The 25,093-nt window shown below is 43.3% G+C and overlaps 2 protein-coding genes across 3 annotated transcripts in view; one reads left to right on the forward strand and one right to left on the reverse strand.

Moving 5' to 3' along the window:
- LOC137384671 (vesicle transport protein GOT1B) overlaps window positions 1–21,553 on the reverse strand; it is a 31,688-nt gene extending 10,135 nt beyond the window's left edge. The window contains exons 1-4 of the mRNA XM_068058920.1: window positions 21,437–21,553; window positions 5,298–5,389; window positions 3,996–4,174; window positions 2,064–2,145 (exon numbers count right to left, since the gene is read on the reverse strand). Of these exons, the coding sequence (XP_067915021.1) occupies window positions 2,064–2,145; window positions 3,996–4,174; window positions 5,298–5,389; window positions 21,437–21,461 (378 nt within the window). The 5' untranslated portion in view covers window positions 21,462–21,553. The remainder of the gene's footprint in view (window positions 1–2,063; window positions 2,146–3,995; window positions 4,175–5,297; window positions 5,390–21,436) is intronic.
- Window positions 21,554–21,858: 305 nt separating this feature from the next.
- Window positions 21,859–25,093, forward strand: part of recql (RecQ helicase-like) — a 35,031-nt gene continuing 31,796 nt past the window's right edge. Inside the window, exon 1 of one of the 2 annotated variants that reach the window (XM_068058922.1) lies at window positions 21,859–21,977. The gene's annotated coding sequence lies outside the window, so the exon portion shown is untranslated. Of the gene's footprint in view, window positions 21,978–22,043; window positions 22,122–25,093 lie in introns of those variants that run through there. The other variant, XM_068058923.1, reaches the window with a different exon arrangement.

Below are 25,093 nucleotides of genomic sequence, written 5' to 3' on the forward strand. Positions count from 1 at the left end.
TAAAACCAACTAACAGATGCCTCTTTTCTAAGCTGAAAACCCCATGTTTCTGATAACTGGGACCCCCTAACACAAGGGATCATTCTCATGCTTCTTCTCTACACTGCCTGCAATAATTTGCTTCTTGGCAACCAGGACTGGTTGCAGTATTCAAGGCACGGTCCAACCTATCACTACCTCCTCTAATTTTGTTACTATTGGCTTTGTTTATTGATGCTCTGCGTTGGTTAGACATATTTAATGTCAAACTTAAACTAGGCCATCAGCTCAGCTTTACCTTTAGCTATTTAAACAGAGAAACATTGAAAATAGGAGTAGGTGTAGGCCCTTCGGCCCTTCGGGCCTGCTCCGCCATTCAAAAAAGATCATGGCTGATCGTCTAATTCAGTACCCTATTCCCGCTTTCTCCCCACATCCCTTGATCCCTTCGGCAACACTATTCATGCCATTTACATTTCATTTCTATTTGTCATACTTTACACCTGTCGGCATTAAATTCCATCTGCAATTATTCTGCTCACTTACATATTTTGGCCAACTCATTCTGCATTTTTTGACCTGCCTCTTCCAATTCCATTGCCCCTATTTTGGTTATCATCTGCAAACTTGATCAATTTGCACTAGTTATGAGCCCTGAGGCACCCCATGCAGTACTACCCTTACTCTCAATGAATACCTTTCATTTCCCAATTCATTCCCAGGGCTTACCCCTAAACCCCAGAACATTGAGCTAATAGCCTTTCAAGTGGAACTTTATCAAAATTCCTTTGGAAGTCAAAGTACAGCAGGCTGTAGGGTTTTCTACAGTTGACTTGGGTTGATCCTTCCTCAAAGAAGACAAGGAGTTTGGTTAGGTAGGATCTTGCCCTTCTGAATCTGAACCAATTGTTAACTAGATTATTTCTGTACAGATGATCAATTTTATTCCTGATAATGAATTGTTATTTTGCATGAAATGGAAGAAAAACTAATGGATCTGTAACTGTCTGTGTCTGTTTTGTCTCCAATTTGGAATATGGGTCTCATATTAGCCTGTTTCCAAACTATTGGCGCCTCCACGTTGTCTACTGACACCTCATAATGATCAGCAATACTTCACAAATCTCTTTTCCAGTCTTTCAGCACTGGGATAAATAACATTTGTTCTTGTGGATCTATTTGTTTTAAGACTTATGTAGGACTTTTGTCTCATCTATCAAAGTCACTGATTTTATTTAGGATATCTTTATTTGGGGAGGACATATTGCTGTCTGCCATTACCCAAGCAGACTTATATAGTAAAAGCAAGTAAAATATTCAAATGGATTACTAGGATGATCCAACAAAAAATAAATAGCAATGATATTGTCCTTGAATAAGACCTTGGTTCTGTTTAATCTAGAATACTAAATTTTTGGTCCAGTTTTCAGACCCTTATATGTTGGGTGATATAGAGGCCTCCAAAAAAGGTACAGATGAGGGTCAATGAATTTATGCATAAAAAAAAACTTATTTACAACTTTAAGCTTCGGAATTGTTTTTGAAATGAAATGGGTAGGAGAAGAATTTCCTAGATATTGCTTCGCTTGACTGCTGTTTTTAAAAAAAATCTTCTTTGTTCGCCTCTTGTAAGAGATTACATGGTTGCTGGTGGGTGAGGTGGATTAGGGATCACGATGCTCAATTGCACCATGACTGCATGGGATGGCCCAGCTGATCTTTTCCTGACTGCCATTTTCATATGTACCTGTGAACTTTACTGAACTCAACAAAATCTTTATAAATTCCACTCCATACAACTTACAATATGCAATACATATCCGAAAGCGAGGGTAATACTGCAATTCAATGAGTTCCGCAGGTTATGTCCATTTTGAGTTTCTTTGTTTACAGTAAACAGGATGCTTAAAATGGTTTGATTAAATAACAGGCCCTATAATTCATCCCCAGCTATAGACTATAGATTTAGGAACAGCAATTCTTTAAAAGCACATTAAGAATTCAGAATTTTTTAAAACCTTTTTAGAATGGTTTTAAATGGCATGATTATAATTTAACATGCACTGAATAATATAAATACTTACTGAACTTATTCCAGGTAAATTCAGAATGGAGCCTAATATAGGCACTCGTCTAATAAAGCCAACCACCACTGGAAAGAAACCCCTAGCAAATGGGAAAGAAATAGACTTTTAGAAAATGAAACTGTTTGGGTAAAAACACACACAAAATGTACTAGAACGGCGAACAACGGTGTCAATGTCTTCAATACAAACTTGCTCATTTCGTAGTCCTTAGCCCTTTCTGCATACTTTTGGACTTTCCCGGCTTCACTTTAAAGTTACAAGACCGTCTATCACGTGAACGCTCACTTTAATTTTCTATGTGCTGATCATTAAAATCCCAGAAATAAACACAAGGCATCCACACAATACTATATTGGTTGTTTTAAAGATTTTAAGACCAGATAATAGCTTCCATTAAGCAACAAAATAAAGAGAGAGTGTTAACATTGGAGTCTTGGCTTAGCAATGTTTTAGAAATTTAACTAAGAATTCTGAAGTCCCCATAAGTTCAAATAATGAATTCTAGCTTCTTAATTGTTTGTCCAATTACCAGTGGAACTAGAGGTCCGATTACTGCATAACATGAGCACACTGTTCGCAGATGACACGAAAATTGGCGGTGTCGTAAATAGTGAGGAAGAAAGCCTTAGATTACAAGACGATATAGATGGGCTGGTAAGATGGGCAGAGCAGTGGCAAATGGAACTTAATCCTGAGAAGTGTGAAGTGATGCATTTTGGGAGGACTAACAAGGAAAGGGAATATACAATGGATGGTAGGACCCTAGGAAGTACAGAGGGATCTTGGTACACTTGCCCATAGATCATTGAAGGCAGCAACACAGGTAGATAAGGTGGTTAGGAAGGCATATGGGATACTTGTCTTTATTAGCCGAGGGAGAGAATATAAGAGCAGGGAGGTTATGATGGAGCTGCATAAAACGCTAGTTAGGCCACTGGAGTACTGTGTACAGTTCTGGTCGCCTCACTATAGGAAGGATGTGAATGCACTGGAGAGTGTGCAGAGCAGATTCACCAGGATGTGGAGAGTGGAGGGGCGACATGATAGAGGTTTACAAAGTTATGAGCGGCATGGACAGACTGGATAGTCAGAAGCTTTTTCCCAGGGTGGAAGAGTCAGTTACTAGGGGACATAGGTTTAAGGTGAGAGGGGCAAAGTGTAGAGGGGATGTGCGAGGGCAAGTTCTTTACACAGAGATTGGCGAATGCCTGGAACTTGCTGCCGGGGGAGATGGTGGAAGCAGGTACGATAGCGACATCTTGACAAATACATGAATAGGATGGGAATAGAGGGATACGGTCCCCGGAAGTGCAGAAGGTTTTAGTTTAGGCAGGAATCAAGATCGGCGCAGGCTTGGAGGGCCGAATGGCCTGTTCCTGTGCTGTACTGTTCTTTGTACTTTGATGTTGCGTGGGCTGGAGCATTTCAGCAACGAACAGAGACTGGATAGGCTAGGGTTGTTTTCCTTAGAGCAGAGAAGGCTGAGGGGGGACCTGATTGAGGTATACAAAATTATGAGGGGCATAGATAGGGTAGATGGGAAAAAACTTTTTCCCTTACTGGAGGTGTCAATAACCAGGGAGAAATGGTTTAAGCTAAGGGGCAGGAGGTTTACAGGGCATTTGAGGAAAAATGTTTTCACCCAGAGGGTGGTTGGAATCTGGAGCACACTGCCTGAAGGGGCGGTAGAGGCAGGAACCCTCACAGCATTTAAGTAGTACGTAGACGAGCACTTGAAACGCCATAGCATACAACGCTATGGGCCAAGTGCTGGAAAATGGTATTAGAACAGATATGCTTGACGGCCGGTGTGGACACGGTGGGCTGAAGGGCCTGTTTCTGTGCTGTATAACTTTATGACTCTATGATTGTTCTATTGATAGTGGAGTGGATAATGAATCACTCAGTAAGAGTTCTAATGTAGCTTACCTGAATAAAAGAAAGAATCCATAAATTTCAAGAACCATGCCTATTACAGGCCACCCAAGCAGTACCACGAAAATGCCACCCAGAAAGAAGCCCGTGGCTTTCATTTTGTGCTTCTGGAAAAAGAACCTGAAAGTCCTTTCTAAACCGATTACAAAGGACAAGCCTGCCACAAATAAAATCTGCAAACGAAAGAACAAGCTTGTTAGAAGAACTTATCGGAGATAGCTGTAAAGTATATATGCATGAGACCTTGCATCGAGTTTAGAACCCTAGGCTATAAAATTCTAACTCAACGCAAGTACTTTATATCATTCTTAAGTGTCTGTTTTCTCAACAGGAGCAGTTATGTATTATGAAATAGGATATTAGCTGGATGTTCAGCAAATTAAATAATTTAGCTGTACTTTGGACAGTTTCTTAATGGTCAGATTATTTCAGAAACATAGAATGGTTACAAGCACTGAATATTAAAGGCAAATAAATAATTTGTGGGCAGAAATTCCTCCATGTTACAGGTATCCAATGAATTTAGAAGGATGAATATCTAGACATAAAGTATCCAAAGTCCTATACAATTAAAAATATTTTCTATACATCTGGATTCCATAAGGTTTAGCTGAAAGTTTTCAAAATAGGTATCAGTATAATGCTGTCACCAGGATTTCAACGTGTTAGTGGCTGCTTAGACTTGTTGCATCATGTCCACTGGGAAAAAAACACCCAGCAGTAACAATGACATTTTGTTCTTCCAACTTGGGTTGTGCCTGTGGAGAGCATTTTGAGCATCACACAAGAATATTACGTAACAGTGAGGGTCTTGGCTTAAGTACCAATATTCTAAATATGTCTAATGGCAACAGTTGAGTTATGCTGCAGTGCAGGGGAGTTTTTTCACTGGATTCCGATTACCATTCAGCTTCACATATCCTACCTTATATCTTATTTATAAAACCAGGGATCAAAATTATCTCATTGTTTTTCCTGCCTTATGTGGCTTGGTGTCATTTTTTGTTTTATAATGCTCCTGAAAAGCACCTCGGGATGTTTTATTACATTAAAGGCACTATATAAGTACAGGTTGATGTTGCTGCCATCTAATATAAGAACAGAGGCTCTTTTCAAAAGAATAGACATCGGACTGAAGCACTAATAAAGTACAACTTGGCTCCCCTTTTTTTCAGAAAAACACATTAGTATAGCATAATATGTCTGCATGTCAAAATGATTAGTACTAGTAGTTTGTCAAGATGGGGATAAATTGACACTTTAGAGAAACACACAAGCACGATAAAACAAACTTACATTTCCTATCGCAAGGAGTGCCTTGTCAAAAAACAGGATCATGCCAAAGAACAGGAAAAATACGCCAAAGCCTGTTAATCCCATTCCAATTTCTGTAATGGAAACACAAGGAAGTATATTACAATCAGATTCAACACTATCCTCACCTACTACAGTCACTTGAACTATGAGAGATAACTATAAAAATGTAAGTTGATGCACAATAGAATATGAATCATTCACATGCAATTAAATTTATAACAAATTTAGCGTCTGTTTAACTATACAAACATCTTGCTATCGGCATAGGAGAATAGTCTGATCACACTCAGCTTTGTAGCAGCTCATTGCCAAGCTTTTAAATGCACGCTATGTAACAAGCAAATTTCCAAAATAAAATATTCAAATTTTGAGCTTTAAAAATGTAAAACAAAACTTGCATTTATAGAAAACCTTTCATGACCTCAGGCTATCCCAACAGGACAACCAATGAAGTACTTTTGAACTGTAGTCACTACTGTAATTTTTTATATTCATTCATGGAATATGGGCGTCGCTGACTAGGCTACCATTTATTGCCCATTCCCAATTGCCCTTGAGAAGGTGCTAGTGAGCTGCCTTCTTGAACCGCTGCAGTCATTGGGGTGTAGGTACACCCACAGTGCTGTTAGCAAGAGAGTTCCAGAATTTTGACCCAGCAACAGTGAAGGAATGGCGATATAGTTCCAAGTCAGGATGGTGTGTGGCTTGGAGGGGAACTTGCAGGCGGTGGTGTTCCCACGCATCTGCTGCCCTTACCCTTCTAGGTGGTAGAGGTCGTGGGTTTGGAAGGTGATGTCGAAGGAGCCTTGGTGAGTTGCTGCAGTGCATCATGCAGATGGTACACACTGCTGCCACTCTGTGTCGGTGATAGAGGGAGTGAATGTTGAAGGTGGTGGATGGTGTGCCAATCAAGCGGGCTGCTTTGTCCTGGATGGTGTCAAGCTTCTCGAGTGTTGTTGGAGCTGCACCCATCCAGGCAAGTGGACAGTATTCCATCACACTCCTGACTTGTGCCTTGCAGATGATGGACAGGATGCAAGTTACTCGCTGCAGAATGCCCAGCCTCTAACCAGCTCTTGTAGCCACAGCATTGACGTGGCTGGTCCAGTTTAGTTTCTGGTCAATGGTGACCCCCAGGATATTGATAGTGGGGGATCCAGCAATCGTAATGCCATTGAATGTCAAGGGGAATGGTTAGATTCTCTCTTGTTGGAGATGGTCAATGCCTGGCACTTGTGTGGCACAAATGTTACTTGCCACTTATCAGCCCAAGCCTGGACGTTGTCCAGTTCTTGCTGCATCTGGACACGGACTGCTTCAGTATTTGAGGAGTCGCGAATGGTGCTGAACATTGTGCAATCATCAGTGAGCATCCCCACTTCTGATCTTATGATGGGAGGGAAGGTCTTTGATGAAGCAGCTGAAGATAGCTGGGCCTAGGACACTACCTTGAGGAACTCCTGCAATAATGTCCTGGGACTGAGATGATTAATATAGGAAATTTGGCAGCCAATTTGCACACAACAAGCACCTGCAAACAGCAATGAGTGAATTATCAGGTTATCTGCTAGTGATGTTTATTGAGGGGTATATAATGGTCAGGATACAGGGGAAAATCCCCCTGCTCTTCTTTGAAATAGTACCATGCGATCTGTTGAGAACGGTTAGGTCCTCAGCTTAACTTCTCATCTGTCAGACAGCACTTCCAATAATGCAGCATTCCTTCAGTCGTGCACTGGAGTCAATCTAGATCTCGAGTTTCTGGAGTGGGACACAAACTTACAACCTTCTGGCTCAGAGATAAAAGTACTACTTAACAGAGTTTTATGTGGCTCTTAGCTGGCTTTTGATTAGCAATCCATGCCCATGCACAGCAAGGCATCAACAACATTCAAGTTGAAAAGTGGCAAGTAACATTGATGTTACACAAATTCCAGTGTCCATCTCCGACAACACCTTCCCTTGACATTCAATGACATTATCATTGCTGAATCCCCCATCAACATTCTGGGGGTGGGGGCGGCAAGTCTCCACTGACTAGAAACTTAACTGGACCGGTCACACAAATACTATGGCTACAACAGCAGGTCAGAAGCTGGATAATCTGTGATGTAACCCACCTCCTGACTCCCCAAATTCTTTGCACTACCTACAAGGCACAAATCAGGAGTTTGATGGAATAGTCTCGACTTCCCTGGATGGGCACAGCTCCAACACCAGTCAAGAAACTCAACATCATCCAGGACAAAGCAGCTACTTGATTGGCACCCCATCTACCACCCTCCCTCCAGCGTACCTTGGCTGCAGTGTGTACCATCTGCAAGATGCAATGCAGCCACTCACTAAGGCACCTTCAACAGCACTTCTACCACCTAGAACGAGAAGGGCAATAGGCACATGGGAACACAACTGCCTCCAAGTTCCCCTCCACTTCACACAACATCCTGACTTGGAAACATATCACCATTCCTTCCTTGTCACTGGGATAAAACTCGCTACCTAACAGCACTTTGGAAATACCTTCACCACATGGATTGTAACGGTTCAAGAAGGCAGTTCACTACCATCATCTCAAGGGAAATTAGGGATGGGCAGTAACTGCTGGCTTTGCCATTGACCCCCAGATCTCATGAATGAATGAAATAAAACCAGGTCCATCTCTAACAAAGTACTAAGTACTTGAATGTCTCTCAATCTCCATGTAACTTGTTGTCAGTAACATCCAATTTTGGCCATGCGTCACTCTGGATTGTCCAAAGCACTGAAATAGTCACATCTCATTTCAAACTTAAAGTGCACAGCATCCAAACTTTATGGCAACTACACTAGGTGAATGGCATGTATAGACTAAGAAGCCCATGTCACATGTTCTAGATATAGCAACAATATTAAAGCAATATATAAGCCTAACTTAAGGGAAAAGCTATAAATTTTCTGAATTTTATTCGATATTGAAAACATGACCAGCCCGCACTCCTAATCATGACACAAAGCAGACAAAGCAGTTTTTGTGCTAAGTGAGAGGTGTTTTTTGGTAGTGATAGGGGAAATTGATGGGATTGAAGGCCGATAAATCCCCAGGACCTGATGGTATGCATCCCAGAGTACTTAAGGAAGTGGCCCTAGAAATAGTGGATGCATTGGTGGTCATCTTCCAAGATTCCATAAATTCTGGAACAGTTCCTACAGATTGGAGGACAGCTAATGTAACCCCACTATTTAAAAAGAGAGAAAACAGGGAATTATAGACCAGTCAGCCTGACGCCAGTAGTGGGGAAATTCTAGAGTCCATTATCAAAGATTTTATAACAGAGCACTTGGAGAACTGTGGTAGAATCGGGCAGAGTCAGCATGGGTTTACGAAAGGGAAATCATGCTTGACAAATCTACTGGAATTCTTCGAGGATGTAACTAGTAGAGTTGATGAGGGGAGCCAGTGGATGCGGTTTATTTGGACTTTCAGAAGGCTTTTGACAAAGTCCCACATAAGAGATCAGCGTGTAAAATTAAAGCGCATGGGATTGGGGGTAGTGTATTGCGATGGATAGAAAATTGGTTGGCAGACAGTAGGGATAAATGGGTCTTTTTCCGAATGGCAGACAGTGACTAGTGAGGTACCGCAGGGATCAGTGCTAGGACCCCAGCTATTCACAATATATAATAATGATTTAGATGAGAGAACTAAATGTAATATCTCCAAATTTGCTGATGACACAAAACTGGGTGGGAGGGCGAGTTGTGAGGAGGATGCAGAGAGGCTTCAGGGTGATTTGGACAAGTTAACTGATTGGGCTAATGCATGGCAGATGCAGTACAATGTGGATAAATATGAGGTTATCCACTTTGGTAGCAAAAACAGGAAGGCAGATTATCTGAACGGCTATAAACAGAGAGGGGAATATACAGCGAGACCTGGGTGTTCTCGTACAGCAGTCGCTGAAGGTAAGCATGCAGGTGCAACAGGGGGTAAAAAAGGCAAATGGTATGTTGGCCTTCATAGCGAGATTAGAGTACAGGAGCAGGGATGTCTTGCTGCAATTATACAGGGCCTTGGTGAAGCCACACCTGGAATATTGTGTGCAGTTTTGCTTTCCTTGTCTGAAGAAGGATGTTCTTGCTATAGAGGGAGTGCAGCGAAGGTTTACCAGACTGATTCCTGACGGGACTTGACAGAGTAGATGGAGGAAGGATGTTCCCGATGGTAGGGGAGTCCAGAACCAGAGGTATGGGGTAAAACTTTCAGGACTGAGATGAGGAGAAATTTCTTCACCCAGAGAGTGGTGAGCCTGTGGAATTTGCTACCACAGAAAGCAGTTGAGGCCAAAACATTGTATGTTTTCAAGAAGCAGTTAGATATAGCTTTAGGGTCTAAAGGGATCAAAGGGTATGGGGCCAAAGCAGGAACAGGTTACTGAGTTGGATGATCAGCTATGATCATAATGAATGGCGGAGCAGGCTCGAAGGGCCTATTCCTGCTCTTATTTTCTACGGTTCTATGATACAAGCAAAAGTAACATTTGCAACAGATGGGTATAGATTTCTTCCAACTGTTTTTGTTATTTCTTTATCCTCTGTGCACAAACGTATCCAGGGCCACAGCGGATCAAAAGGTACATTCAATTGCTCAGCACTTTGATGCGTAAAATTTGCAAAAATACAATCGACAGCCAAGATTGGGCAACGTCCTTGACAGTTAAGTCATTAAACACAATTTCTGTTGAAATATAGCAACATTATATTTTTGTTCATAATATTTCCAGATTAAGACTGAAAAATTGTAAGGAATTAATTTGAAATATGGCAGTAAAATCAATATTACAATTCTAATTCTTTCACATATTCCAAGAGAGGAATATTTCTACTACCTGGTTAAATGATTTCCACTTTGGCTGGTTGTAAGGCTGGAGGTATACGGCCACTTTCACATCAATGCCAAGTGTTTTTGGGTGCACAATGTGAAAATGGTAATATAACTTGAGCTCTGATCTGACACTTAAATGTAATGATCCCAAGGGATGCGGCATTATTTCCAGATGGCATCTTGAACAGTTTAGGCTTTGCAATGTACCGGGTGCAATCTCGATCTGGTGTGAAGCTTGTATTACAAGGTGCTATGCAGTCTGTTGAATTCCCATGGCATTTATGGTGATCTATTGCCCACTTTTTCCTAATAATAAAAAAATCATTGGGGGTAACAGAACAATGTGTTCTTTAAGTATCCTACATTACAACAATGACTACACTTCAAAAAAAGTACTTAATTGACTTTGGAGCGATTTAGGACATCCCAAGGTGGTGAAAGGTGCTTTACAAATGCAAGTTTCTTCGTTCTTTTATATATGTACAGACTTTTCATCTGTCTGGTAAAGTGCAACTCACAGACTGCAGTGTAACTCTCAGTTAAGACTAGGCAATGTGGTATAATTGCATTTGTACCTGACTTTTCAAGTGCAGACTCACTGCATTTCAAAGCTATACATCTTATAAAAACTTACTCTGCTAGACACTCCATTTGATAAGGAATTTATTGGATACAAAGTGCATTTGATTGTTAAAATAAATTTAAAAAAAGGGTTTTAAAATATTCTTCAGAAAAATGAAGTTACTTTATGTCGGCTTATGGCTCCTTCACAGTGTATCTTCTCACATCATACCATCACTCTCAAAAATAACTTTCCAAAAAATCAGAAACCAAATAAAACAATATCACATCAGTTTTGATATTTCACATAAAAAACTTCTCACAAAAGTTTTTCCTTTTATCCCATGGGTAGGGTTAAAAATAAGGTACATCAGAAAATGTTGGTGTTTCAGTCACCATAAATCAAGGACCCGGCTCATTTCCAGTGGAAAATCTGCCATCAGCCTCTTTTTACGTTTTTTTCTCTCTCCAGTGCCAGTGTTAGGGAATTACTACAAGTGCCATGAGGCAGAATGATGGCATTACACCAGACCACCTGGTCTTCGAGTCAGAAGGTTGCAGGTTTAGGCTGTACTCCAGAGACTTGAGCACAAAATCTAGGTTGTGGCTCCAGTTTAGTACTGAGGGAGTGCTGAACTGTCGGAACTGTCACCTTTCAGATCAGTCTTTAAACTGAAAATCAACAAAGTCCCAAACAAGAATCATGAACTTAAACAAAGCCAATTACATAGGTACGAGGGAAGAGGTGCCTAAGGTTGATTGGATAAATAGGCTGAAAGGTATGGTAGTAAATAAACAGCAGGAAACATTTAAAGAAACAATTCAAAATGTTCAACAAAAATGCATTCCATAAAAAACAAAAGCTGAGCAAGAAAAATCCATCCCTGGCTCACTAGAGGGGTTAGGGTTAAGGATAGTATTAAGATTAAAAGAGGCAGCTTATAATTTTGAAAAGCGTAGTAGTAAGGACGAGGATTGGGAGTGTTTTAGAAACCAGCAAAGGGTATCCAAAAAGTTAATAAAAAGGGAAAAATTAGAATGAGAGAGCAAACTAGCCAGGAATATAAAAACAAATTGGAAAATCTTTATCAAGTATTCTTTCTTTGGGCCTCCTCATCTCGAGAGACAATGGATACGCGCCTGGAGGTGGTCAGTATATCAAGTATATAAGACTAAAATAAACATTGGTCCATTAGAGGTCAGGGCAGGAGAAATTATCATGGAGAACAAAGAAATGGCAGAGACATTGAACAAGTATTTTGTGTCTGTCTTCACAGTAGAAGACACAAATTACATACCAGAAGTAGAGGGTAACCAAGAGGCTAATAAGAGAGATGAAAATTAAGGTAACTAATATCAGCAGAAAAAAGTATTGGAGAAACTTAAGGGACTAAAAGGTGACAAATTGCCCAGGACCTGATAGCCGACATCCTAAGGTTCTAAAAAAGGAAGTTGCAGAGGTAATGGATGCATTAGCTACAATTTTCCAAAATTCCCTAGATTCTACAACAGTCCCAGCAGATTGGAAGTTAGCAAATGTAAACCGCTATGCAAGAAAGGAGGGGAGAGTGTAAACAGGGAACTACAGGCCAGTTAGCCTGGCATCAGTCATTGGAAAAATGCTACGAACATACAAATTAGGAGGAGTGGGCCACTCAGCCCCTCAATCCTGCTCCGGCATTCAATAAGATCATGGCTGATCTGATTGCAACCTCGGTGGGATGGTGGTGGAAGGGTGGTGCAAAATGGAGCAGGAGGCTCTCCCAACCCGCTCCTGCCTCCGCCGTCCTTTATGTAGGGCAGGGGAGGTGGAGAACAGCCCACCCGCCCCAGGCCAATCAAGCCACTTAAGTGGCCACTTAAGGGCCTTCACCCACCCCCACACATATCTTACGCGCGGCAAGCAGGCATCCTGGAGCCAGGAAGTCGCCTGGGAATACCAGGCAGCTGCTGATCATCCCGGAGGTGGGGGGGGGGGCCCTGCTCATCGCGCACAGGGTGCCCGATGGAGGGCCATCCCCTCTAACCCAGCCACCCCCAGCACGCCTCCCTTCCCCCCAACCGACCACCCTTGCCTCGCTGGGGCCCGACCGATTACCCCCGGCGAGGCAACCAAAACATACCTTAACACCCGGCTTCATGTCTTCCTCTGCGGTTGGCTGGGCTGCAGTCCCAGCATTAGCTGCCGCTCCCGATGGCGCTGCTGGGACTAACAGCTGCCAGCCTGCTGATAGGCTGGCAGCTCAATAAGGCGGAACTTCCTCCCTCAAACTGGTGGAAGTCCCGCTTCAGAACAATTAAAGCCCGGGGACCCGTAAAATATGGTACGGACCCCCAGGCGAGGTGGAAGCCGGTTCGCCACTGACTTTTCAGTCGGTGGCCAGCTCCCGTCCATCCAATGTAAAATCTCGGCCCTCGACTCCCAATATCCTTTCACCCCCTTGCTTATCAAGAATCTATGTACTACTGTCTTAAAAATATTTAAAGACTCTGCTTCCACTGCTTTTTGAGGAAGAGAATTCCAAAGACTCACGACCTTCTGAGAAAAAAATTCTCCTCAACTCTGTCTTAAATGGGCAACCGCTTATTTTTAAATAGTGTTGCCTAGTTCTAGATTCTCCCATAAGGGGAAACATCCTTTCCACATCCAATCTGGATGTGGAAGCTATTAAGGAAGTCTTAACATTGCACTTTGAAAATCACAACATTTACAAAAGGAAAATCATGTTTGACAAATTTATTGGATTTTTAAGTATGTAACTAGTAGGGTAGATAAAGGGAAACCAGTAGATGTAATATACTTGGATTTACAAAGGGCATTCTATAAGGTGTCATACAAAAGGCACGTGAGGCAAGAACTCATGGCGTTGCGGATAATATATTAGCATGGATTGGTTAACAGACAGGAAGCAGACAGTAGGGATAAACCGGGCATTTTCAAGTTGGCAGGGTGTAGCTAGTGGAGTGCTGCAAGGATCAGTGCTGGAGCCTCAGCTATTTACAATCGATATTAATGACTTAGACAAAAAGACTGAGAGTAATGTATCCAAGTCTGCGAACAACACAATGCTAGGTGGCAATGTAAGCTGTGAAGAGAACACAAAAAGGCTGCAGAGATATTGGGCAACAAGGTGGCAGACAGAGTATGTGGAGAAGTGTGAGGTTATTCACTTTGGTAGTAAGATCAGAGAAGCAGGTTTGTTTTTTAAAAAGGCATGAAACTTGTAAATGTTGATGTTCAGAGACTTGGGTGCACTCACAAAAGGAACATAGAAATTCAGCATGCAGATACATCAAGCAATTAGGAAGGCAAATGGCATATTGGCCTTTATTGCAAAGGAATTGAGAGTACAAGAATAAGGACATCTTTCTAAAATTGTACAGGGCTATGGTGATACCAGGCATGAAGTACAGTGTGCAGTTTTGGTCTCCATATTTGAGGGATATACTTGAACTGGAGGCAATACAGCAAAGGTTTATTAGATTGGTTCCTGGGATGACAGGGCTGCCCTATGGCGACAGGCCGAGTAAAGATCTATACTTTCTGAAGTTTAGAAGAATGAGGGGTGACCTATTGAAACATACAAGATACTGAAGGGGCTTGACAGGGTTGACTCAGATTATGGAAAGATGCAGGAGCAACAGAGTGGTGGTGATAGGAGATTTTAATTTTCCCAACATTGACTGGGATTCACTTAGTGTTAGAGGTCCAGATGGAGCAGAATTTGTAAGGAGCATCCAGGAGGGTTTTCTAGAGCAGTATGTAAATAGTCCAACTCGGGAAGGGGCCATACTGGACCTGGTGTTGGGGAATGAGCCCGGCCAGGTGGTTGAAGTTTCAGTAGGGGACTACTTTGGGAACAGTGATCACAATTCCGTAAGTTTTAGAATACTCATGGACAAAGACGAGAGTGGTCCCAAAGGAAGAGTGCTAAATTGGGAGGCCAACTATACCAAAATTCGGCAGGAGCTGGGAAATGTAGATTGGGAGCAGCTGTTTGAAGGTAAATCCACATTTGATAGGTGGGAGGCTTTTAAAGAGAGGTTGATTAGCGTGCAGGAGAGACATGTTCCTGTGAAAATGAGGGATAGAAATGGCAAGATTAGGGAACCATGGATGACAGGTGAAATTGTGAGACTAGCCAAGAGGAAAAAGGAAGCATACATAAGGTCTAGGAGGCTGAAGAAAGACAAAGCTTTGAAAGAATATCGGGAATGTAGGACCAATCTGAAACGAGGAATTAAGAGGGCTAAAAGGGGTCATGAAATATCTTCAGCAAACAGGGTTAAGGAAAATCCCAAAGCCTTTTATTCATATATAAGGAGCAAGAGGGTAACTAGAGAAAGGATTGGCCCACTCAAGGACAAAGGAGGAAAGTTATGCGTGGAGTCAGAGAAAATGGGTGAGATTCTAAACGAGTACTTTGCATCGGTATTCACCGAGGAGAGGGACATGACGTATGTTGAGGTTAGGGACAGATGTTTGATTACTCTAGGTCAAGTCGGCATAAGGAGGGAGGAAGTGTTGGGTATTCTAAAAGGCATTAAGGTGGACAAGTCCCCAGGTCCGGATGGGATCTATCCCAGGTTACTGAGGGAAGCGAGAGAGGAAATAGCTGGGGCCTTAACAGATATCTTTGCAGCATCCTTAAACACGGGTGAGGTCCCGGAGGACTGGAGAATTGCTAATGTTGTCCCCTTGTTTAAGAAGGGTAGCAGGGAAAATCCAGGTAACTATAGACCGGTGAGCCTGACGTCAGTGGTAGGGAAGCTGCTGGAGAAGATACTGAGGGATAGGATCTATTCCCATTTGGAAGAAAATGGGCTTATCAGTGATAGGCAACATGGTTTTGTGCAGGGAAGGTCATGTCTTACCAACTTAACAGAATTTTTTGAGGAAGTGACAAAGTTGATTGATGAGGGAAGGGCTGTAGATGTCATATACATGGACTTCAGTAAGGCGTTTGATAAGGTTCCCCATGGTAGGCTGATGGAGAAAGTGAAGTCGCATGGCGTCCAGGGTGTACTAGCTGGATGGATAAAGAACTGGCTGGGCAACAGGAGACAGAGTGTAGCAGTGGAAGGGAGTTTCTCAAAATGGAGACGTGTGACCAGTGGTGTTCCACAGGGATCCGTGCTGGGACCACTGTTGTTTGTGATATACATAAATGATTTGGAGGAAAGTATAGGTGGTCTGATTAGCAAGTTTGCAGACGACACTAAGATTGGTGGAGTAGCAGATAGTGAAGGGGACTGTCAGAGAATACAGCAGAATATAAATAGATTGGAGAGTTGGGCAGAGAAATGGCAGATGGAGTTTGATCAAGGCAAATGCGAGGTGATGCATTTTGGAAGATCCAAATCAAGAGTGAACTATACAGTAAATGGAAAAGTCCTGGGGAAAATTGATGTACAGAGAGATTTGGGTGTTCAGGTCCATTGTTCCCTGAAGGTGGCAACGCAGGTCAATAGAGTGGTCAAGAAGGCATACGGCATGCTTTCCTTCATCGGACGGGGTATTGAGTACAAGGGTTGGCAGGTCATGTTACAGTTGTATAAGACTTTGGTTCGGCCACATTTGGAAAACTGCGTGCAGTTCTGGTCGCCACATTACCAAAAGGATGTAGATGCTTTGGAGAGGGTGCAGAGGAGGTTCACCAGGATGTTGCCTGGTATGGAGGGCGCTAGCTATGAAGAGAGGTTGAGCAGATTAGGATTATTTTCATTAGAAAGACGGAGGTTGAGGGGGGACCTGATTGAGGTGTACAAAATCATGAGAGGTATAGACAGGGTGGATAGCAAGAAGCTTTTTCCCCCAGAGTGGGGGATTCAATTACTCGGGGTCACGAGTTCAAAGTGAGAGGGGAAAAGTTTAGGGGGGATATGCGTGGAAAGTTCTTTACGCAGAGGGTGGTGGGTGCCTGGAACGCATTGCCAGCGGAGGTGGTAGACGCGGGCACGATAGCGTCTTTTAAGATGTATCTAGACAGATACATGAATCGGCAGGAAGTAAAGAGATACAGACCCTTAGAAAATAGGCGACATGTTTAGATAGAGGATCTGGATCGGCGCAGGCTTGGAGGGTCGAAGGGCCTGTTCCTGTGCTGTAATTTTCTTTGTTCTTTGTCATTTCCCCTAAATCATAGGGGCACAGCATCATAACGGGTCAATCATTTAGGGCTGAGGTGAGAAGAAACTTCTTCATTCAATAGGTTGTGAATCTTTGGAATTCCCTACCCCAGAGGGTTGTGGACGCTCTATCCTTGAGTACATTTAATTTAATTACATATTTAATTGTGGGAGGGGGAATTACAATGCTATTAGGCAGGAACTGGGGAGCATAAATTGGGAACAGATGTTCTCAGGGAAATGCACCACAGAAATGTGGAGGTTGTTCAGGGAGCACTTGCTGCGACTGCTGGATAGGTTTGTCCCGATGAGGCAAGGAAGAGATGGTCGGGTGAAGGAACCTTGGATGACAAGAGATGTGGAACAGCTAGTCAAGAGGAAGAAGGAAGCTTACTTAAGGTTGAGGAAGCAAGGATCAGACAGGGCCCTAGAGGGTTACAAGGCAGCCAGGAAGGAACTGAAGAATGGACTTAGGAGAGCTAGAAGGGGACATGAAAAAGTCTTGGCGGGTAGGATTAAGGAAAATCCCAAGGCGTTCTACACATATGTGAGGAACAAGAGGATGGCCAGAGGGAGGGTAGGGCCGATCAGGGATAGTGGAGGGAACTTGTGCCTGGAGTCGGAGGAGGTAGGGGAGGTCCTAAATGAATACTTTGCTTCAGTATTCACTAGTGAGAGGGACCTTGTCGTTTGTGAGGACAGCGTGAAACAGGCTGATATGCTCGAACAGGTTGATGTTAAGAGGGAGGATGTGCTGGAAATTTTGAAAGACATGAGGACAGATAAGTCCCCGGGGCCAGACGGAATATACCCAAGGATATTACGGGAAGCGAGGGAAGAGATTGCCACGCCTTTGGCAATGATCTTTGCATCCTCACTGTCCACTGGAGTAGTACCAGATGATTGGAGGGTGGCAAATGTTATTCCCTTGTTCAAGAAAGGGAATAGGGATAACCCTAGGAATTATAGACCAGTCAGTCTTACGTCGGTAGTGGGCAAATTATTGGAGAGGATTCTGAGACACAGGACGTATGATTATTTGGAAAAGCATACTTTGATTAGAGACAGTCAGCATAGCTTTGTGAGGGGCAGGTCATGCCTCACAAGCCTTATTGAATTCTTTGAAGATGTGACAAAACACGTTGATGAAAGAAGAGCAGTGGATGTGGTGTATATGGATTTTAGCAAGGCGTTTGATAAGGTTCCCCATGGTAGTCTCATTCAGAAAGTAAGGAGGCATGGGATACAGGGAAAGTTGGCTGTCTGGATACAGAATTGGCTGGCCCATAGAAGACAGAGGGTGGTAGTAGATGGAAAGTATTCAGCATGGAGCTCGGTGACCAGTGGTGTTCCGCAGGGATCTGTTCTGGGACCTCTGCTCTTTGTGATTTTTATAAATGACTTGGATGAGGAAGTGGAAGGCTGGGTTAGCAAGTTTGCCGATGACACGAAGGTTGCTGGAGTTGTGGATAGTGCGGAAGGCTGTTGTCGGTTGCAACGGGACATTGACAGGATGTAGAGCTGGGCTGAAAAGTGGCAGATGGAGTTCAACCTGTCAAAGTGTGAAGTGATTCACTTTTGAATGCAGAATACAGGCTTAAAGACAGGATTCTTGGTAGTGTGGAGGAACAGAGGGATCTTGAGGTCCATGTCCGTAGATCGCTCAAAGTTGCCACCCAAGTTGATAGGGTTGTTAGAAAGCGTATGGTGTGTTGGCTTTCATTAACAGGGGGATTGAGTTTAAGAGCCACGAGGTTATGCTGCAGCTCTATAAAGCCCTGGTTAGACCACACATGGAATATTGTGTTCAGTTCTAATCGCCTCATTATAGGAAGGATGTGGAAGCTTTAGAGAGGGTGCAGAGGAGATTTACCAGGATGCTGCCTGGACTGGAGGGCATGTCCTACGAAGAAAGGTTGAGGGAGCTAGGGCTTTTCTCATTGGAGCGTAGAAGGAAGAGAGGTGACTTGATAGAGGGGTACAAGATGATGAGAGGCATAGATAGAGTGGATAGCCAGAGACTTTTTCCCAGGGCGGAAAGGGCTATCACCAGGGGGCATAATTTTAAGGTGATTGGAGGAAGGTTTCGGGGAGATGTCAGAGGTAGGTTCTTTACACAGAGTGGTGGGTGTGTGGAATGCACTGCCAGCGGTGGTAGTAGAAGCAGATTCGTTCGGGACATTTAAGCGACTCTTGGATAGGTACATGGATGATAGTAGTATGAAGGGTATGTAGGTAGTTTGATCCTAGAGTAGATTAAAGGTTCGGCACAACATCGTGGGCCGAAGGGCCTGTACTGTGCTGTACTGTTCTATGTTCCACATTTAAGGCTGATATATAGATTTTTTAATCTCAGGGAATCAAGGAATATGGGGAGCGGGCAGGAAAGTGGTGTTGAGGCGGAAGATCAGCCATGATCATATTCAATGGCCAAGCAGGCTCAAGAGGCCATATGGTCTAATCCTATCCCCATTAAGTTATGTTCAGCACAGGTGACTATTCAGCTCATTGAGTCCATGCCAACTTTCTGCAAGAGTTTATTTAACTAGTCCCACTCCGACACCCCTTCCCCATCGCTACACTTTATTCCCGAGGTCCCATCCATTCTTTCAAGTGGGCATAAAATATTCCACAGCACTAGTGGAAGAAGGAACAGAGGCTGTTCCAGTGATCTGCAACATATTGGAATAATGGAACTAAATGATTTAACACATAATGTGATCATCACATAGCTATTGTGGGACCTTGCTGTGCATGATTTTCCGACATGAATGACTGCAATTTAGAAGTTAAAAGCAGCGAGAAGGAAAATAGCAGAAGGTCTGACCATTATTTTCCAGTCCTCACTGGATACAGTTGTAGTGCTGGAGAATTGGAGAACTGCCAACGTTGTACCTTTGTTTAAAAAAGGAGAAAAGAATAGACCGAATAATTACAGGCCAGTCAGTCTAACCTCAGCAGTGAGCAAATTATTGGAATATATTCTGAGAGACAGGATAAACTGTCACTTAGAAAGTCACAGATTAATCAAGGACAGTCAGCATGGATTTGTTAAGGGAAGATCTTGTTTGACCAACTTGAACTAATTTTTTGAAGTAGTAATAAGTAAGATGGATGAGAATAGTGTAGTTGATTTGGTCTACAAGCAAGGCTTTTGACAAGGTCCCACATGGCAGACTGGTTAAAAAAAAAAATCCCATGGGATCCAGGGAAATGCACCAAAATTGGTTCAGTGGCAGGAAACAAAGGGTATTCGTTGACAGGTGTTTTTGTGACTGGAGGGCCATCTCCAGTGGCATTCAGCAGGGCTCAATAACAGATCCCCTGCTTTTGTGGTATATATTAACAATTTGGACATAAATGTAGGGGGCGTGATCAAGAAGTTTGCAGATGACACAAAGATTGGTCGTGTGATAGATAGCAAGGACGCCAGTTATAGGCTGCAGGAAAATATTGATGGTCTGATCAGCTGGGCAGAAAAGTGGCAAACGGAATTCAACCTGCAGAAGTGAGAGGCGATGCATTTGGGGAGGTTAAACAAGGAAAGGAAATACACCATTAATGGGAAAATACTGCGAAGTGTAGAAGAATTGAGGGACCTTGGAGCAAATGTCCACAGATCCCCGAAGGCAGGACAGGTCGATAAGGTGGTTAAGAAGGCATATGGAATCCTTTCCTTTATTAGCCAAGATAGAGAATATAAGACCAGGGAGGTTATGCTGGAACTGTGTAACTCATTGGTTAGGCCACAACTTGAGTCCAGTGTGCAGTTCTGGTCATCTCATTAAAAAAGGATGCAATTGCACTAGAGATGGTATGGAGGAGATTTACGAGGATGTTGCCAGGACTGGAAAAAATGTAGCTATGAGGAAAGATTGGCTAGGCAGGGGTTGTTCTTCTTGGAACAGAAAAGGTTGAGGGGAGATCTGATTTAAATGTACAACATTTTGAGGGATCTGGATAGAGTGGAGGTGAAGGGTCTATTCACCTTAGTAGAGAGGTCAGTGACTAGGGGGCACAGATTTAAAGCAATTGGTAGAAAAATTAGAGGGAAGATGAGGAAAAATGTTTTCACCCAGAGGGGGTGGGGGTCTGGAACTCACTGCCCGAAAGGGAGGTAGAGGCAGAAACCCTCAACTCATTCATGAACAGTGTGGATATGCACCTCAAGTGCTGTATTCTGCAGGGCAACGGACCAAATACTGGAGGGTGAGATTAGAACAGGTGGATCGTTTTTCGGCTGGCACAGACACGATGGGCCAAGTGGCCTCTTTCTGTGCCTTAAACTTTTTATGAATTTAAGTACAGCCATTAGAAAATCCTGAACTACATAAACACAAACTTATCAGCGTAACCCCCAATGGGCCCGTGGGCCTGCGTTCACAACCGGGACGCCTCCTGCCTTTATTTAGACCTCAAAGGCCAGACTGCGGCGGTTAGTGTTAGGCTACTCGGTGCCGGGCGGAACAGGCCAGTATCGCGGGCCGCAACTAGGCTTGGGAAACTTCTAGAGAAGAAGGCCAAATCCGATCACATCACAGCTGCAAACAGCCCCGGGCCCACTTACTCTGCGAATCCGTCAGGGAAATCATGTCGGCGGCTGCTGATTCTCATCGGCTTCTGGAAATACACATCAGCCGCCACGTCTTCCGGAAGCACGCGCCTCCCCCTGGTAACCAAACGGCTGCGATTTCCGGGGCGGAGCTGTGAAGACCACGTGACAGTAATCAGGTTCCGCCTCTGTCTGGAAGAGCTGAGCGTGGCGCTGAGTGATTGACGAGCAGGCCCTGCCTCTGATTGGAGGAGCCTGCCTTTCTGAGTGATTTGGCGGGAGGAGGTCCCGGCTCGAATTGGAGGCGCGCGCGGTGTGAGGAATTGGTGACTAATAGAACCCGTCTCTGATTGGAGAAATGCGCCATGCTATGTGATTGACAGAAGGAAGCCTCGGCCCCGATTGGAGGAGAGAGGTGCTGTGTGATTGGTGGGTGGTGATTCGACTTCTGATGGGAGGGGTGCACCGTTCTGACAGATGACGGAGGAAGCTCTGCCCTTTTCCGGTTGAGGGTGTTGCTGCAGGCAGTTTACTGCTGAATATTTCATCTCTGGTGGTGAGCATCAATTATAGGTTTGAAGCGGCATGTTACAGGGACAGATATTCTAACCGGAATGATAGGCTAACCAGAGGGGCGCCGGTTTCTGTTGGGCCAGTTTTGTGGACGGTTTATAAACAATCCGGGACTTTGAATGAAACGGTCAGTGACGTCATGGAAAGGCCCACCCGGCCGGGGTTTGACTCATTTTCAGCGTGGCTCTGATTGGTTGCCTGTTGACTAATGGCGAGTAGTCTTGATGGTGATTGGTTACGTAGGTCAGAGCAATGGAGGCAGGTTGCTGAGGTTGGAGATCCTTCCTCTGCATCTAAGCCATGCTCTACCTGCCCTGGAAGTGTTTAGTAGTTCCAGTGGATCCAGCTGTGAGGGCAGGCAGGGTTAGTAACGGGCAAATGTGGGTTAATTGGGGGAAACCAGCACGGATTTGTGAAGGTCAAATTGTGTTCAGCTAACTCCTGGGGTTTTTTTGATGAGGTAACTGAGAAGGTTGATCAAGGCAATGCTGTTGATGTGGTGCACATGGACTTCCAAAAAGCATTTGATAAAGTGCCACACAACAGACTTATGAGCAAAGTTATAGTGCATGTAATAAAAGTGACAGTCACAACATGGATATGGAATTGGCTGAGTGTCAGGAAATAGAGAGTAGTGGTTAATGGATGTTTTTTGGACTGGAGGAAGCTTTGTCGTGGGATTCCACAGGGGTCAGTGTTTGGAGCCTTGCAGTTCCTTATATATATTCATGATCTAGACCTTGGTGTACAGGACACAATTTCAAAATTTGTGGGGCAGGTTGGTGGAATGGGTGGACAAGTGGCAGATTAAATTTATTGCAGAGAAGTGTGAAGTGATTCATTTTGGTAGGAAGAATGAGGAGAAACAATATAAAATAAAGGGTGCAAGTCTAAAGGGAGTACAGGAGTAGAGGGACCTGGGTGTATAGGTGCATAAATCGTTGAAGGTGTCAGGACAAGTTAAAAGAGCGGTTAATAGAGCATACAGCATCCTGGGCTTTATGAATAGGGATGTAGAATTCAAAAGCAAGGAAGTTAAATTTGTATAGAACACTCGTTTGGTCTCAACTGGAGTATTGTGTCCACTTCTCGGCACCATACTTGAGGAAAGATGTGAAGGCACTGGAAAGAGTTTTCATGACAGTTACTTGGAGCAATACGTTATGGAACCAGCTAGGGATAAAGCTATCTTGGATCTTGTATTGTGTAATGAAGCAGGGTTAATATAAATGTCATAGTATGGGAAATAGTGATCATAATACCATTGAATTTCATGTTAAGTTTGAAAGTGACACATTTCAATCACAAATAAGAATCTTGGAGCCAATTACGAAGGTATGAGGGGAAAATTGGCTAAGGTTAATTGGGTAAATAGATTGGAAGGTATGGCGGTAAATGAACAGTGGAAAACATTTGAGGAACACTTCAAAGGGTTCAAAAAAAGTACATACCTTTCAGAAACAAAAACTCGTCCAGAAAGACCCATCCGTGGCTCACTCAGGAAGTTAAGGAGAGTATTAGACAAAAAGAAGAGGCTTACAATGTTGCAAAAAATAGTAACAAGTCTGAGGATTGGGAGTGTTTTAGAAACCAGAAAAGGGCCACCAAAAAGTTGATAAAAAGGGAAAAAATAGAATGAGAGTAAACTAGCCAGCAATATAAAAACAGATTGTAAGAGCTTGTGTAAGTACATAAAAAGGAAGAGAGTAGCTAAAGTAAACATTGGTCCCTTAGAGGCAGAGACAGGAGAAATCATCATGGGTAATGAGGAAATGACAGAGGCATTGAACAAATATTTTGTCTGTTCACAGTAGAAGATACAATTTCCATACCAGAAATAGGCAGTAACTTAGGGACTAAAAAGAGTGAGGAAATTAAGGATATTGGTATCAATCAAGAAAAAGTATTGGAGAAACTTGAGAGACTAAAATCTGACAAGTCTCCAGGACCAGATGGCCTACATCCTAGGGTTCTAAAAGAGATAGCTGCAGAGATAGTGGATGCGCTGGCTATGATTTTCCAGAATTCCTTAGATTCAGAAATGGTCCCATTAGATTGGAAGCTGGCAAATATTATGTTGCTTTTCGAGAAAGGAGGTAGAGAGAAAACGGGGAACTACAAGCCAGTTAACCTAACATCAGTCATTGGGAAGATGCTGGAAACTATTATCGAAGAAGTCTTAACATTGCACTTGGAAAAGCATGGTATGATTATAACAAGTTAGCACGGTTTTACTAAAGGGAGATCCTGTTTGATAAATTTATTGGAGCTTTTTGAGGATGTAACTAGTTGGGTAGATAAAGGGGAACCGGTAGATGATGTATACCTAGATTTTCAAAAGGCATTCGATAAGGTGCCACATAAAAGATTAATAGGCAAGATAAGGGCTCATGGTGTTGGGGGTAATATATTAGCCTGGATAGAGGATTGGTTAATAGACAGGAAACAGAGAGTGGGTGTAATGGGGCATTTTCAAGTCGGCAGGCAGTGAATAGTGGGGTGCCGCAAGGATCAGTGCTGGGGCCTAGCTATTTACACTCAATATTAATGACTTGGATGAAGAGACTGAGAGTAATGTATCTAAGTTTGCTGATGATACAAAGCTCGGTGGAAAAGTAAGCTGTGGGGAGGATGTAGAGAGGCTGCAAAGAGATTTAGACAGGCTAAGTGAGTGGGCAACAAGATGGCAAATGGAGTATAATGTAGGGAAGTGTGAAGTTGTTCACTTTGGTCATAAAAATAGAAAAGCAGAATATTTTTTAAAAGGTGTGAAACTGGTGTTGATGTTCAGAGAGACTTGGGGGTCTCGTAAAAGAAACGCACAAAGTTAAATTGCAGGTGCAGCAGGCCATTAGGAAGGAAAATGACATGCTGGCCTTTATTGCAAGGGGATTGGAGTTCAATATTCTGAAAGGGCTTGATAGGGTAGAAGCTGAGAGATTGTTCCCACTGGTCAGGGAATGTAGAACACGGGGACACAGTCTCAGGATAAGGGGTCAATCATTCAGAACTGAGATGAGGAGAAATTGCTACACTCAAAGGGTTGTGAATCTTTGGAATTCTCTACCCCAGAGGGTTGTGGATGCTTCATCATTGAAT

Source organism: Heterodontus francisci, chromosome 27 (genome assembly GCF_036365525.1).
Source record: "Heterodontus francisci isolate sHetFra1 chromosome 27, sHetFra1.hap1, whole genome shotgun sequence".
Classification (NCBI taxonomy): domain Eukaryota; kingdom Metazoa; phylum Chordata; class Chondrichthyes; order Heterodontiformes; family Heterodontidae; genus Heterodontus; species Heterodontus francisci.